Source organism: Pleurodeles waltl, chromosome 9 (assembly GCF_031143425.1).
Source record: "Pleurodeles waltl isolate 20211129_DDA chromosome 9, aPleWal1.hap1.20221129, whole genome shotgun sequence".
Classification (NCBI taxonomy): Eukaryota; Metazoa; Chordata; class Amphibia; order Caudata; family Salamandridae; genus Pleurodeles; species Pleurodeles waltl.
The window spans coordinates 811,236,280-811,249,635 of record NC_090448.1 but is presented as its reverse complement, the minus strand read 5'-3'; the positions used below and the strand labels follow the sequence as shown (position 1 = coordinate 811,249,635).

Sequence of the window (13,356 nt, the reverse complement as noted above, 5' to 3'; positions counted from 1 at the left end):
AACCACCAAAATTCTACTGGTGGGGGAATCCACCAGTTGTGGGTGTAACATGCCCTGTAGATCTAGTACTAGAACTACATGGATCTGACCAATACTCTGCAGTTGGAGGCGGAGTGGTGTAATTGGTCCGTAGGGGCATGAGGGAGTGTATGTTTAGTAATTACACCCTTACTAAACATATACTCCCTCATGCCCCTACCGCTCAATTGCTGGGCATCTTCCACACACAGGATGGCTTTGGAAACACCAGCTCAGAATTTGGTTTGAGAAGAGTGGCCTTATTTAGAACTCAGAAACCCTAAAAGAAGAGGGAAGTTTCTTACCTATGAGCAAGTTAAATTAGTCTTACCTAACATATGGCAGATTGAAACTCTGGATCCACCTGTGCACAAAATTAGTCACACATTTCACATCATGGGTAAAGGCAAGAAATTAATTAGATGGCTTTACTGAGCCCATATAAGTTCTATAGAAAACTCTGAACTTTGGGAAACTGACACAGCCAGAGTGTTAATGGAAATAGATTGGGGAAGATCCTCATATACCCAAGTAGGGTCTTGCGCAATTTAAATCTATACAATTTAATATTCTTAATAAAGAATACGGATACCCTCTCCACTGAAATTCAGACACATTGTTTCTTGGCCTCCTACTGTCCTCAAAGCTGCTGACTTTCTTCACATGAAGAGGTACTGTGTTATTACACTACTGGTCAAGAGTTGTTTCTAGTCAGAACCACGTCACTGACTGCAAAGATCTCCTTACACATGAAGCCTGTATTCAGGGCCTTTTTTCCGCACATTAAGTTGGAGAGGCACCGAAGATAGCCGATCTTGCTTTACTTCTGGCTAAGCGTAATGTTACTATTGCTTGGAAAAGCACCTCATCTTCTTCTGTTTCGAAAGGACTTCATGTATCCATAAGCTAGCTAAAAGCAGAAAGTAAGCACTTACACGAAGGTGCTGGGCTGTGAAAAATTCCTATTGTTCATAGATGGGATGCTTCAAACTCTGAACTTGCAATGTCAGCACCTTCTATATATTTCCCAAATGTTTTAATCCATGCATTGATTGCTTTGATTTCTATTATATAGCTGTTATTGTATACCAACCGGAATGGTTAAGCTGTAACATCTATGAGTGAAGTTTTGGTGCAGGGGTAGTGTGGCACTGCATCAGTGTTGTGAGGACCTCTAGACCCCTAGTTGGTCACCCCTACTTTAGCTTCGCTTTATATTTCATTTTAGTGAGGCTGCTTTTAGACAGGATTTTTACATATTTTTTATAGGCTTGCATATATTCTAGGAAAACGAGGAACAAAATGCTTGTTTAGCCTTTGCACAACATGTGACCAGTAATTTCTGTCCAAGACCAAACAAATCTGTACACAATATATCAGCTGAGTTGCCCGTCTAAGAGGCAGCTTCTAACACCTAGACACAGCACCGCATCAGAACTATACTTCCAAAACAGTATGGTTTATTATATAAACGATGCACAGACCCAGAGGGGGCGGAGGACATCACAGCTTTGACTCTCCTGCGACGTATGCTGAGCGACATGCAGCTTGCTGGTGCTGATCTACCAGCTTCCTGAGGGGATTGCCAGCAACACAAAGTGCCTCTTTCTGACATGGTCACCCCCACTTTTTGCATGGTATTTGATGCAATTTTGACAAAGTGCACTGGGGTCCTGCTATGCCAGATCGCTTTCCCTAAAACTGTGCAACGGTTCCCAAATTAGCAATAATAAGTCCCTTGGTAACTAAAAGCCAGATGTATCAAAGGGCTTTACCCATTACGTGCCAATTGGAAAATGTGTTCATACATATGGCTCTAACTCCCTAGTAAATGCTACCCCTGGTGGCATGGGCCCCAAAGAGGATCCCTGCAGCATGTATTGTGCCATCCTCATGTACCCCCTCACCTAGCTGTTGCTGACTGCCATTGCAGGTTGCATGTCTTGGTGCAGCTAAAAGTGAAAACAAGACATGGCACACAGCCTGTGTACCATGCCCACTAACACTGTAGGCAATATAAGTACGTCACACCTACAAAAAGCCTTCAAGCCTTAAGGCAGGGTGCATTATATTACGTGTGGAAATCTACAGGGGCAGGTATGCCCCCACCAGGTATTTGTCGATTCTTAGACTCGGTAAGTGATCAGAGAAGCCGGTTTATGTACATGTGCTGGACACTGGTCAATAAGAGTTGCCCAGCTACATGATGGCTACACTAAAAATAGGGATGTTTGGTATCAAACATCTCACATTTATAAATCCTAACTGATGTCAGTGATGGATTTATTAATACATGCACCCACAGGGCACCTTAGTGGTGCCCCTGAAAGCCTGCAAACTCCTAGTGTGCTGGCTGACTGGTCTTAATCAGCCTACCCCCAACAGAGATTGTTTCTGATCCCCAGGGGTCAGAGCCTCTGCTCTCGGGCGGTCAGGAACAAAGCCTGTTCAGGAAGGGATGTTTCACACCCCTTCCAGGAGGCTGACCTGCGAACTAGCATTCCAAGGCAGGGGGCTTCAAAGAGCCCACTGCCTTTGGTATGCAAATCTGGGTTCACTCGGAGGTGAGGAGCTGCCGACCCCTCTGACCTAGGGTCCATGTGGCACCTGCACAGGCGGGAAAACTAGTAGTCACAGAGGCATGTAAACCTTCAGGCCAGATCCACCCCTTGAGCTACCTGATGTGAACAAGAAATCTGAAAGTCTGCCATCTTGGCGATGTCAGAACTAGGAACTCTGAGACAGGGTAATGCCCACTTCCCACAGAAAGTGGTCATATAGGGGGTATAGTAACCCTGGAATAAGTAGCCAATTGGCTACTACCCTACACTCACCTAACACCCCTACATTCAGTATTTAGGGGACCCTGGCACCAGAAAATCAGATCCTGCTGACCAAAAGAAGACAACTGACCCTGAAGAGTCTTAAAAGCAAGAACAGAAGACCAGCAGCTGACTTGGACCCAGCCTCGCCGGCCTGCCTGCTCCCCTCAACAATTGCACCCAAGACGACTTATCCTGTAACTGCCTGTGCCTCCAAAATCCTGGGAGGACTGTCAGCCTTCAACCATGACGCTGGAACTCCTGTGGAGTAGCAGAGCTGCTTCTCTGCATCCTGCAGGAACCCCAAAAGAACTGCGATGACTCTGGACCGCCAAAACCCAACACTGGAAAGCACAACTGAACGCTTGCCCCCAGCCCGAGATGAAGTAGGCCAATAGAGCTTCACAACAATCCCTCCAGCCTCTTTGTGCCGGCCACCCGGACCCAATGCCTCAGGAAACCAAAGGTGTCTCCACGTCCTCCAGCCTCGGGGGACCGGAGTAAACTTGTTGGTTTGGTCGGACTGGACCCCCAGTCCATACCCACAGCCTCTGCACCCAGTCGTCCCGGACCCAGGAGAAGACCAAAGGTATTCCCACATCCCTGAGCATCACAAGATCTGCCCCCCTTTGTTGGTTCACCTGGTTCAGACTGCTCCCCCCCCCCTCCCCCCCAGACCCTCCCTGCAGGATCTTTCTGGCTGAATCGATCCCCATTGACTTCAACGGGGCACCCCAAGCTGAACTGCACCTCTGCACCCAGCAGCCCTAGGTGACCTACTGGTGTGGCTCAGGACTCTGCCCTATACTCACCTTAAGTTTGGAAGATTGGTCCTGCAAGTCGCTGTTGAGTACCTGTTTGCCATATATATGTTTTTCCTCCATAGGTTAACATTGCAGCTTCAGAAAAGTGCACTGCTGACTTTTCCACACTGTAATAAATTGTATTGCTAAACGTACTTACCTGTCCATATTGATTCTGATGCCTAAACATATATAAAGATACTAATTATTTTGTATAAATTGGTATGTCTCTCCTTATTGACTTGTGTGAATCATTTATTGACTGTGTGCCTACTGAGGATGTCTAACACTCCTCTCTGAAAAGCTCAAGACAGCTTGCCTACACTACCCACTAAGAGAGCACTTGGGATTGCTAGAGCAAGCCCCTTTCCACTTATAAGAGAATACCTGGACGCTTTGTACAGTATACCTCATTTTGATATACTATATAAGGAGCCAACCTTCTATACCGACTAACATCTGACACTGTCTTCAGGTATGGGGTTGGAGTTAATCCCTTAGATCAGACCACGCAGAAGGGTAGACCTGCTATGCTCTCGGTGTGGACATAGGGTTAGGTAGAAACGTCTAGAACATCTAGAACCACACACACCATAGCTGGATTGGTTATCTATTTTACCTTGTTTGTAATGCTGATTACCTTGCTTTGTTTCATCTGCCTAATTATCGCACCTCACTCTTTATATGCTAGATTGAGATTGTTTCAATAAATCTTGTATCTTTTGTGTTTCACTCCGAGATGCTTGAGTAATTTATATGAAAGGGGTAAGATGTGTTTTCACAACTTCCCTGGGGAATCTGAGTGACATGTTTGAATTGCCACAATCACCTTTCGCCGAGGTGGGTTTGGGGTTTGGGCACTGTGATCTAGCCAGGAGTCAGGCAGACAGTTACTAATTGTATGGATGAACTCACTATCCCACACAAAGCTGTTCTGCCATCCTAAACACACAGTCTTATTACCCTAGTAAGAACAGCATAACATCAGAAATTAACAATAGGACTCTGGGTGACAAACTAAGACCAGGCTGGGTAATGCTACTTCCCATTTAGTGTGTGCGGTGAACAATACATGATTACGTTCCCAAAATCTACAATGTACTAAGGAACACACTCCATGCCAGAGAGTTCCCTCTTTTACCTCCTTTAGGAATGTAGTCTGCATTTTAGTCTTTATTGCAACTATTTTATAAACACTTAAGTAGACAATGTCCTCCGACTGTCCACATCCGGAAAGATGGAGACGTATGTGAAACTATAGCGCTCCAAGCTGAAAACAGAGTATTTCAGGTAATAAAGAATTAAGTTTGTAGCATGTTATTGCAGATCGCATGCTAAACTATAAAATACTGAAAGCCCCTTCATAAGAGCTGGCTTGCACAAAGAAGACAACAGTGGTAAAATGTGCCAGTATCACAATTTGCCCAACTTGCGCTTGCTTCAGTCACACAATCACGGTTAGTAAATATGCAAACGGAAGACCATGTAGTCACTTTGGATATGTCAGCTAATGTTATACTGTCCAAAATGACCAATTAAACCCCTTTCTTGTAAATGTGTGCTTCTGGCAGCAGGAAAGATGCTTTTGCATAACAAATATGAATACACTAACATCCTTCAAAATCAGCTTTGGAAATGCCATTTCATAATGTGGTGTGCAAAACAAAAACAAACAAAAAATGTAGTCTTTCTAATGTACATATGCAAATCTCATAATACATAAGCTCTTCATATGTCTATAGGCAAACATCTCTCAGGGATTTTTTTGTGGTCCTATGAAAATGATGGAAGTTAAATGGATTAGTTCACTTAAAAATGTGAAACAAAATTTGTTTAAAAACTAGCACCTCACCAACTATGTTAAACCTGCAAAAAAGAAACTAAACAAACTGGAGTGCACTGGCTCAAGAGGTCATACCTTATGTCAATTTAGTACATTTTCCAAGTCCCAGACTGTTACTGGAAAGATTCTAGGTGGGATTACTCTATTGAATCCTTACATAAAGGTATAAATTACTGGAATATTAAAAACTGACTGAATTGCCTGGTTTTACAAATATGCATCTACAGACACTAAATAGATTCTTCCAGAGGTGCACCTCAGACTTGACTTCTAGAGTTGTAAGAGATATTTGGAGGAAGCTGGACCTTTATGTGGTATGTGAATAATTGAAAAGGGCCCAGGAGTTCCCCAGTGAGTGGACAGGGCTTGCTATGCAATCCCAAAGTGCTCTATTTGTGGGTAGTGTGGCAGAGCAGCCTTAGGCCTAACACAGAGGAGTGCAAGACATCTACAAATACACACAATAGTCAATAAATGAGACACAAGACTCCAGGAGATTCACACCAATTTATAAAAATAGCAGGTATCTTTATATATGTTTAGGCATCAGATTAAAACTGTTGAGGTAAGTTTTCATATAGGAATTCTTTAAAAAAAACATGTACTGCAAATGGGAAGAGTACAGCAACTTACAAGACCAATCTCCAGGAACTAAGGTGGGGAGTGGGCAAGATCCAAGACAGAACCAGCAGTACAACCTCAGCAACACAGGGGCAGTTGGGTGCAGGGTGCAAAACTGCATTGGGTGCCCAATGCATTCTAATGGAGATCGGTCACTGAGAAAACTGTCTGAAGGCTCTGGCCAGTAGACAAGTCAAAATGAACCAACAGCGGGGGCTCAGGCCTCACAGTACTCGGGCACAGGTTTACAGGCACCCTTGGTTCTCTTCTCCATGGCTCAGTAGCCACAAGTGCAGAGTAGTCCTTAGGTTTGGGGTTTTTCTGATCAGAGTGGTTCCGGTAAAGGGGGGCTGCATGCAGGCATTGTCGGGGAGTCCAGGCGGTGTGAAACCACAATGGACCCGTACTCTGAAGGGCTGGGAAACCTTGTTGGCACTGGTGGTCCACTTCAGCATGGGCTGAAGACGGTGAATGCAGTGTGAATTCAGGCGTCAGGTTTTGGTGGTTCCAGAGGCTTCAGAGTCCCTTTCATTTGGAGGTTACTGGAGAACATGTCGCTGTTTATGGGAGGTCCTGAGTCTTTATTGAAGGCAGGCAGTCCTCCCGGGTTTCTGGAGTTGCAGCTGCAGGATGAATCGACCTTGGTGCAGATTTCGCCAAGGGATGCACACAGGCCGGCAGGGCTGATACCAGGTCAGCTGCTTCTTTTCTCCTCTTCTGCTGTTGTGGCTCTTCAGTGTCTTTGATCGGCTTAGGTTGTCAGAATCTGCTTCTCTGCAGCCAGGGACACCCCTAAATACTGAACTGCTCTGTGAGGAGGATGGGGGAGGGGAGGCTTTCTCTCTTTTGAGATTTCAAAGGTGGCAGCCCTTTGAGGATTGCCTCTTAGACCAGTGTCCTGCAAATCTATTTAAAATGGCTTCCCTGGTCACCTACTATGCCTGACAAATGACAGACATAGGAGGGGCATATCTGCTCGTGCAGATATGTTTTCATATGTAATATAATGCACCCTGCCTTAGGGCTGTAACGCCTGCTAGAAGGGTGACTTACATATATTGCAAGCAATGTTAGGGGACATGGCACACAGGTTGTGTGCCATGTCTGTTTTTACTTTTTGTCTCCACCAAGACCGCCAGCCTACAATGGCAGCCAGAGGTGCTGGTGAGGGGTCCCTTAGCATGGCATAGTTTGTTCTGCAGCCCTTAGGGACCCTCTTCAGCACCTCAGGTCCTAGGCACCAGGGGCACCATTTACTAGGTACTTACAGAGGGTGCTAAGAGATATGGCAACTGGGGAAACAATTGGACAGTTTAGGGTGAAAGAACACTGGCACTGGGAACCTGGTAGGCAGGAACCCAGTGCACTTCATGCAAAGTTGCATCAAATACCATGCAAAAAGTGTAGGGGGAGCTACTGCAACAAAAAAAAAAAACAGTTCCCTACAGTATTGAATAACATTTTGTAATTGCACAGTAAAGAACAAAATGCTTCCACTCGGCCCAAAAGCATGCTCGGATGGAAGGTTGACTAGCTTCTTAAGAACTCCCACACAATATTCCAGATTCTGAAAAGAACCAAACTTCAAGACCTCAGAGGGCAACACACTAGACTTAGTGATGTAATATGTGGGTGGGAGAAGAAGAACCTGCTGCTGTGACCAAAGATCTTTTCTCAGCTGTATGTTTTTTTAAAGACTGAAATGACACTTAAAAAAGGGCCAAGTACGAGGGCATTGGACCTATGTGGGAGCAATGAGGATCATGGTATTCCAAACCTGTTGCATCTTATATAGTACATAAGAGACCACAGAATTGCCTGAATTATATGCAAAGATCCCCCACTCTTCCTAAAGGGCATTTCCTGGAAACAGTATGTGGAAACAGAGGCCTAACTTTGGCAGTTATTGTTTGTTGTGTTCCTGTTATGAGCTCTGCTTAGGAAGTTGGCAGAGCCATTGTCTACTCTTGGCAAGTGTTCTTGTCAAATAGGTGGTTGTTGGCACATGTTCAAATACTTTGCACCTCAGACAGATGGGGCGAGTGTGTGCTACCCTACTTCAGTACATAATACATGCTATCATGCCTGTTAGCATTAGAACAATCTTGCTGTAAAGAGTGTTTTGAAACGCTTCTAACACTATCTGCATAGCACGGAATTCTAACCAACTAATGTAGTTTTGTTTCTCTTTGAAATTTATCTTCACTGTCTGGTCACCAATGGGTATCCATCCTAAGATAGCTGCATTAGTATTGATGGGCACTTGCAGCCATGCGTCAAAGAAGGGTTGGTCTTTCAGTAATTATGTTTAAATCCACCATTATAGCTTGTGCTTTGGCACCTATCAAAACTAGACCCCTCAGCCCCAAAACATCCCAGTCACCTATTACCACTGAAGTGTTGACCATTCCTATAAACAGGCACATTTTTATGCAAGGATTTGGTACCACGTTTAAGCCTGGAGTCAACATTACTTTTTCTGACTACTACATAGTAGTTGGCACAGACACAGACCATCTGTTTTCTCATCATTAATTTAATGGTGGCAAGGTTAGTAGCTAGGCACAGCAGCAAAAACTTTACAAGACCAAAAGCTGTTATGAAAGTTCATTGGTGGGTACCGAAACTGGTGGACCATTGTGCAGCACCACCAGGTATTAACAGAGTGAAAGGCACCAGAAGTTCAAATTGTAATTTTCAGTACCACTAGCCATTAACATATGGTGCTGTAAAGACAGTAATTTGCACTACTTTTCTACAAATACAAAAACGAAATACAGTGGTTTCTACTTACAATGGGGTGCCTGGGGTATCGGTGGTTGTGGAGCTTGCTCCTGCTGCTCCGGCGCTTGCTGAGATTGGGTAGGGACAGTAGCGTGGAGGACATCCATGCGGCAGGTGGGGCAAGTTTGCTGACGCTGGAACCAAGAGCGTAAGCAGCTGGAAAGAGATTAGATAAACTCAGTTTGTCTAACCAAGTTTACCTACCAGTGGAGATGACCAACTTGAGAGCAGCACTGCACACTTTTCCCCCACCAATGTATTAGACCACAATGAGAGAACTGCCACTTTTGCACAGGAATCATCTATCTGTGCAGGAGAATGGCAAAAGCTAATTTTTCTCTCACACAGTTAGCCTACTCTTGCATCTCTGAAATACCTGCATTTCTCACCCGAATCCTGCAATGTTTTCACACCCACCTGTGTAGAGCACTAGTCAACTCTGGTCTCCCACACAATTTCATCTGTGATCTCTGAGCTTAACTCCTCTTATCTGTTTGAATTACACCAGCCATCCATGATGCCTTGTCAATGTTTAGCTCCCATGACCGTATCAAGCTTGCCTGGAACATTTGCTTTACAATAGTCACAGCCACAAAGGCTTCTTCACCCAAGCTGCAAGTAATTGTGAGTACTGCTGCTCCTGCTGCTTCTTCCGAGGTGAATGACTGCCCATCTGCAGCTACACTGATTCTTTAAACGTTAAGAGTTAAATTAGTCTGTGAGTTAAGCACCCATTGCCTGGAGAGTCCCTGACATTGAGCACACCAACAACCTTTTATAGACCCATGTTCAGCAAGATGATAAAAGTTGTAGTACACATGGCCATTGCTTGTGGAAGCAAGGCAAAGTCAGCTCACCTGGTATGAAATATGTGGCTGCAAGGTAGACGCTTGGCTCCTGTTACCATCTCATCTCGACAGATGATGCAGATGTTGTCAACAGCCTGAAGCTCCTCTGGGGTGGCATCGGGGTACCTGAGAGAAATTGAAATGTAGAACAAAAATATAAATCAGAGAAGTAAACTCAACATCTCACAAACTGATTCATCTTCAGAATACAGCGAAAGACATACTAACAAGTAAAGAAATATGGGAAACCATGTCCTCCTCTACAAAAGGAGATTCTGGGACAATCAAATCAGGAGACAGTAACATAAGATGTTATATTTCAATAGGCATGAAGCCCTAGAAATGTTGAGAACCGTTCTTGCCTACGTAGCCTTCTAAATAGAGGCCTTTCAGTGATCAATAGCATTGCGAGGATGGAAATAGTTAAGATTAGATCATCATACTTGTACATTTCTTGAAACTAACCTATTTGATATTGCTCATCACTTTCTCATACTGGAAGGTTTGGAGTCCGTGTCTAATCTCTGTAGTGCTGCCCATATTCAAATAACCCTTAGACTTGTTCTAGAGAGTTTACCTACACAGGTATAAGAAGCTCTGTCTTTAAGTCCATCAATCCCTTGGCACTTTTATAAGTAACCTTTCTAAAGTGCATGTGGCTAGTTCATGCTGAGTTCCTCGAAGCGAAATTAACATAAAGCAGCAATAGGTGGGAAAGGGTTATTTGTATGAATCTGTATGAACACGTCTGGGCCTGCCTGTAAACAAGCATCTAGAAGTGCACATGGGAAGGAAATACCCATTAGAACAAGGGTCTCTAACCATCGCTGTAAAATGAGCTAATTATGACCTATAAAATTCATCCCGGACTACTAATATCATTAGTGCTGTAATAGTGACTACATCAGACAATATTATGTTAGTGGCCACCATATGTAAAATTAAAAGCAGTGAACACCTCAGTGGATCACTCAGGATTGCCAGCAGTCACGCTGAAAATATATTTTGGAAGTTCAAACATCAGCTTATCAGTTCAGAAAAAACACATTTTTTTCCTTTAATACACACTTTTTAATTTTGTTATACCGATATTCAGTCAAGTAAAAGCTTCCATTTAAACGGTTGGACTGAACACGGGAGAACTACTTACAGGTAACCGGAGAGCTACCGGTAGCTCTTGAGCTACTCGTTGGAAAAGTCTGAATTAGATCACATAGAACACAAAGTAACTGATAACAAGCCTGCCGTGCAGACAGAGAGCTTATGTTGTTTTCCACCAGAACTGCCAACAGGTAAATCAAGAGACTTCTACAACTGCAAACTTTGCCTAATGTGTACAATTATCATTTAAAAGTTTTATAAGTAGAGATAAACCCAGCAAAAACCTTTTCTTGTAGCTCGAAGAAGTGTCTGTTAAATGCACAAAATTCTACTCACAGTGTGTTCATGTTGCGTATGGCTCTCCTTGACATAATTGCGTCCGTCACAGCCTTCTTAAACTGCCTGCAGACAGAATAAACATGGTCTTTGGTCTTGTTACTACTTAAGACAAGTTTCTTCTGAGCATCCCTTGCATTTGATATTTTTTGGAGTACACTTTTGAAAGGTCAATGTTGCTTTTTAATTGTGGATGGTTGAATAGGTTCGCAGACTATGAAAATATAGTATGCTTCTTGTGTCAACAAGTGTTTTTGCCTGCAAAACACTTGTGTGTACATATTGAATGGATTTAACAGTAACTTGTGTTATAATACCTTATTGAGAATTCATTTTATCACAATTAAAATATGCATTGATAGCTAAGGAATACCTTTTATTAACATAAGTTAATACTGCACACAAAAAAGTACACACAGAACGAGTGATCTGAAGAAGCAGTGTGCTGACATTACATTTTTCCTGGCACTTTGTCAGTAATGGAATAGGAGTTGTCACTATTAATGTGAACAACAAACTGCGTTCCTTTCTTTTAAGTATAATTTCGTGATATCTGCTGCTTTTTCCTAAAACATTTGGGTAACTATTTTCTTAGCACTGTGAAAATGTTTTTTGTTATCTATTTGGAATGATATCTGACCAAAACTGAACAGTTCACTCTTTCAGGAAATTCCTTTGTTATCCATTGAGTAAAATGATTTACCACAGTATACTTACACACGTAGCTTACCAAAGTCATCTGGGTTTTTTCAGGCATCTTTTTTTCCCTTTTTGTTTTTAAACAAACCCCGGCGGTGGTTTTAGTTTAAAATTTACAATAAAACCTAAATTAAATAGTGAGTAATATGTGTAAAAGTAATCTGTTCATATTGATTGATTCTTTGACACACACACTTTGAAAGTAAAGGCTTGGTTGGATTCTATAGCATATACCCATTAAAATCCTTAACCTGTTATCTGCAGAATAGCCCAAATACAATTAATAAAACATGTATCATAATCACATTAGCACCATTCCATGTCTGCAGAAGTCAGAGAATATTGCTAAGGTCCAGAGTGAGACATGTATGCCAGAATATGTATGGCTGGTGGACAAACTAAAATGCTTATTTTTCTCTTTAGCACCAGAAACAGTTAGGTAAGGTATCCATATGCTCCTAATGTGAGGTAAACTGGAAGGCTTGGAACTGGTTGTAAGGTCTGAGTCCAGATGCAATCAATATATCATGTCTTTAAGAATAAATAAGTCTACGTCCCTAGGATATGGAACTGCAATCCTCCTGCCTTTCAAGAGGTATAAGACTCATCTCTTCAAGGGAAACCATTCCCCTTTGCTACAGGAGTGCACACATCTCTTTGTAAATAACCATGAGTCACATCTCTAGGCTTGAGGCCTTGTCTGTTGCTATACAACTGGGGCTGTGCTACACATATTCCTTTATATACACACACACAAACACCTATGGTGTTCTTCCTTACGTCTTTACCAGAGTGAATGTAATTTAGAAAAAACACACTTGCCGATAACAATTTACAAAGTGTCTGATATTCATCACTGTTTTGAACCGAGACAGAAGGAGATCCTAAGCTTCATGGCTTCTTACCTCATTGCTAGGTACATAGGCCTGATGGCAAACAGAGGGAAGGTGTGAACTTTAATCATGATGGTCATGAATGCCATATACAGCAGCACTTTTATAAACCCTGTGGGTAGAAACAAAGGAGATCAGTATAAAGTAAACAAGCATTTGCAATGCAATAGGTCTCACATTCCATTGGGTTAGAGCTATAGGCATTGTAAATTCATAACTGGACACTTCTTGGCACATAAACTGGTCAACCATGCCTCATAATTTCGTCTTTTCTTGCCACATAGTTTCATTGGCCCTGTATAGAACTAAAGCATTTCCATTTGCCTTCTTCCTCTAGGGGCAGCAAAAAATGAAAATGTTGCCATTTAGCATCCTAATTTAAATCTGCCATGCTAATTCCAATAGAATACCAAGCATGACACAGCTTTTATTCTTAAATATGCCTTTTTTTTTTATGTTGGGTTAAACTTAAAATCATCATTATGCTGATGTGTGGTAGGAGCATTGTTGGATGTCAGAGGAACAAGGCTCAAATATGCCTGGGTACTGTGCTGAATGTGCCTTCATTTTGCTCAATTATTACTACTA

The 13,356-nt window shown here is 42.7% G+C and overlaps 1 protein-coding gene across 1 annotated transcript in view; it reads right to left on the bottom strand.

The window, feature by feature from the left end:
- Positions 1-13,356, bottom strand: part of SYVN1 (synoviolin 1) — a 238,252-nt gene that overhangs the window by 109,133 nt on the left and 115,763 nt on the right. The window contains exons 8-11 of the mRNA XM_069208078.1: positions 12,781-12,880; positions 11,177-11,242; positions 9,749-9,865; positions 8,902-9,047 (exon numbers count right to left, since the gene is read on the bottom strand). Of these exons, the coding sequence (XP_069064179.1) occupies positions 8,902-9,047; positions 9,749-9,865; positions 11,177-11,242; positions 12,781-12,880 (429 nt within the window). The remainder of the gene's footprint in view (positions 1-8,901; positions 9,048-9,748; positions 9,866-11,176; positions 11,243-12,780; positions 12,881-13,356) is intronic.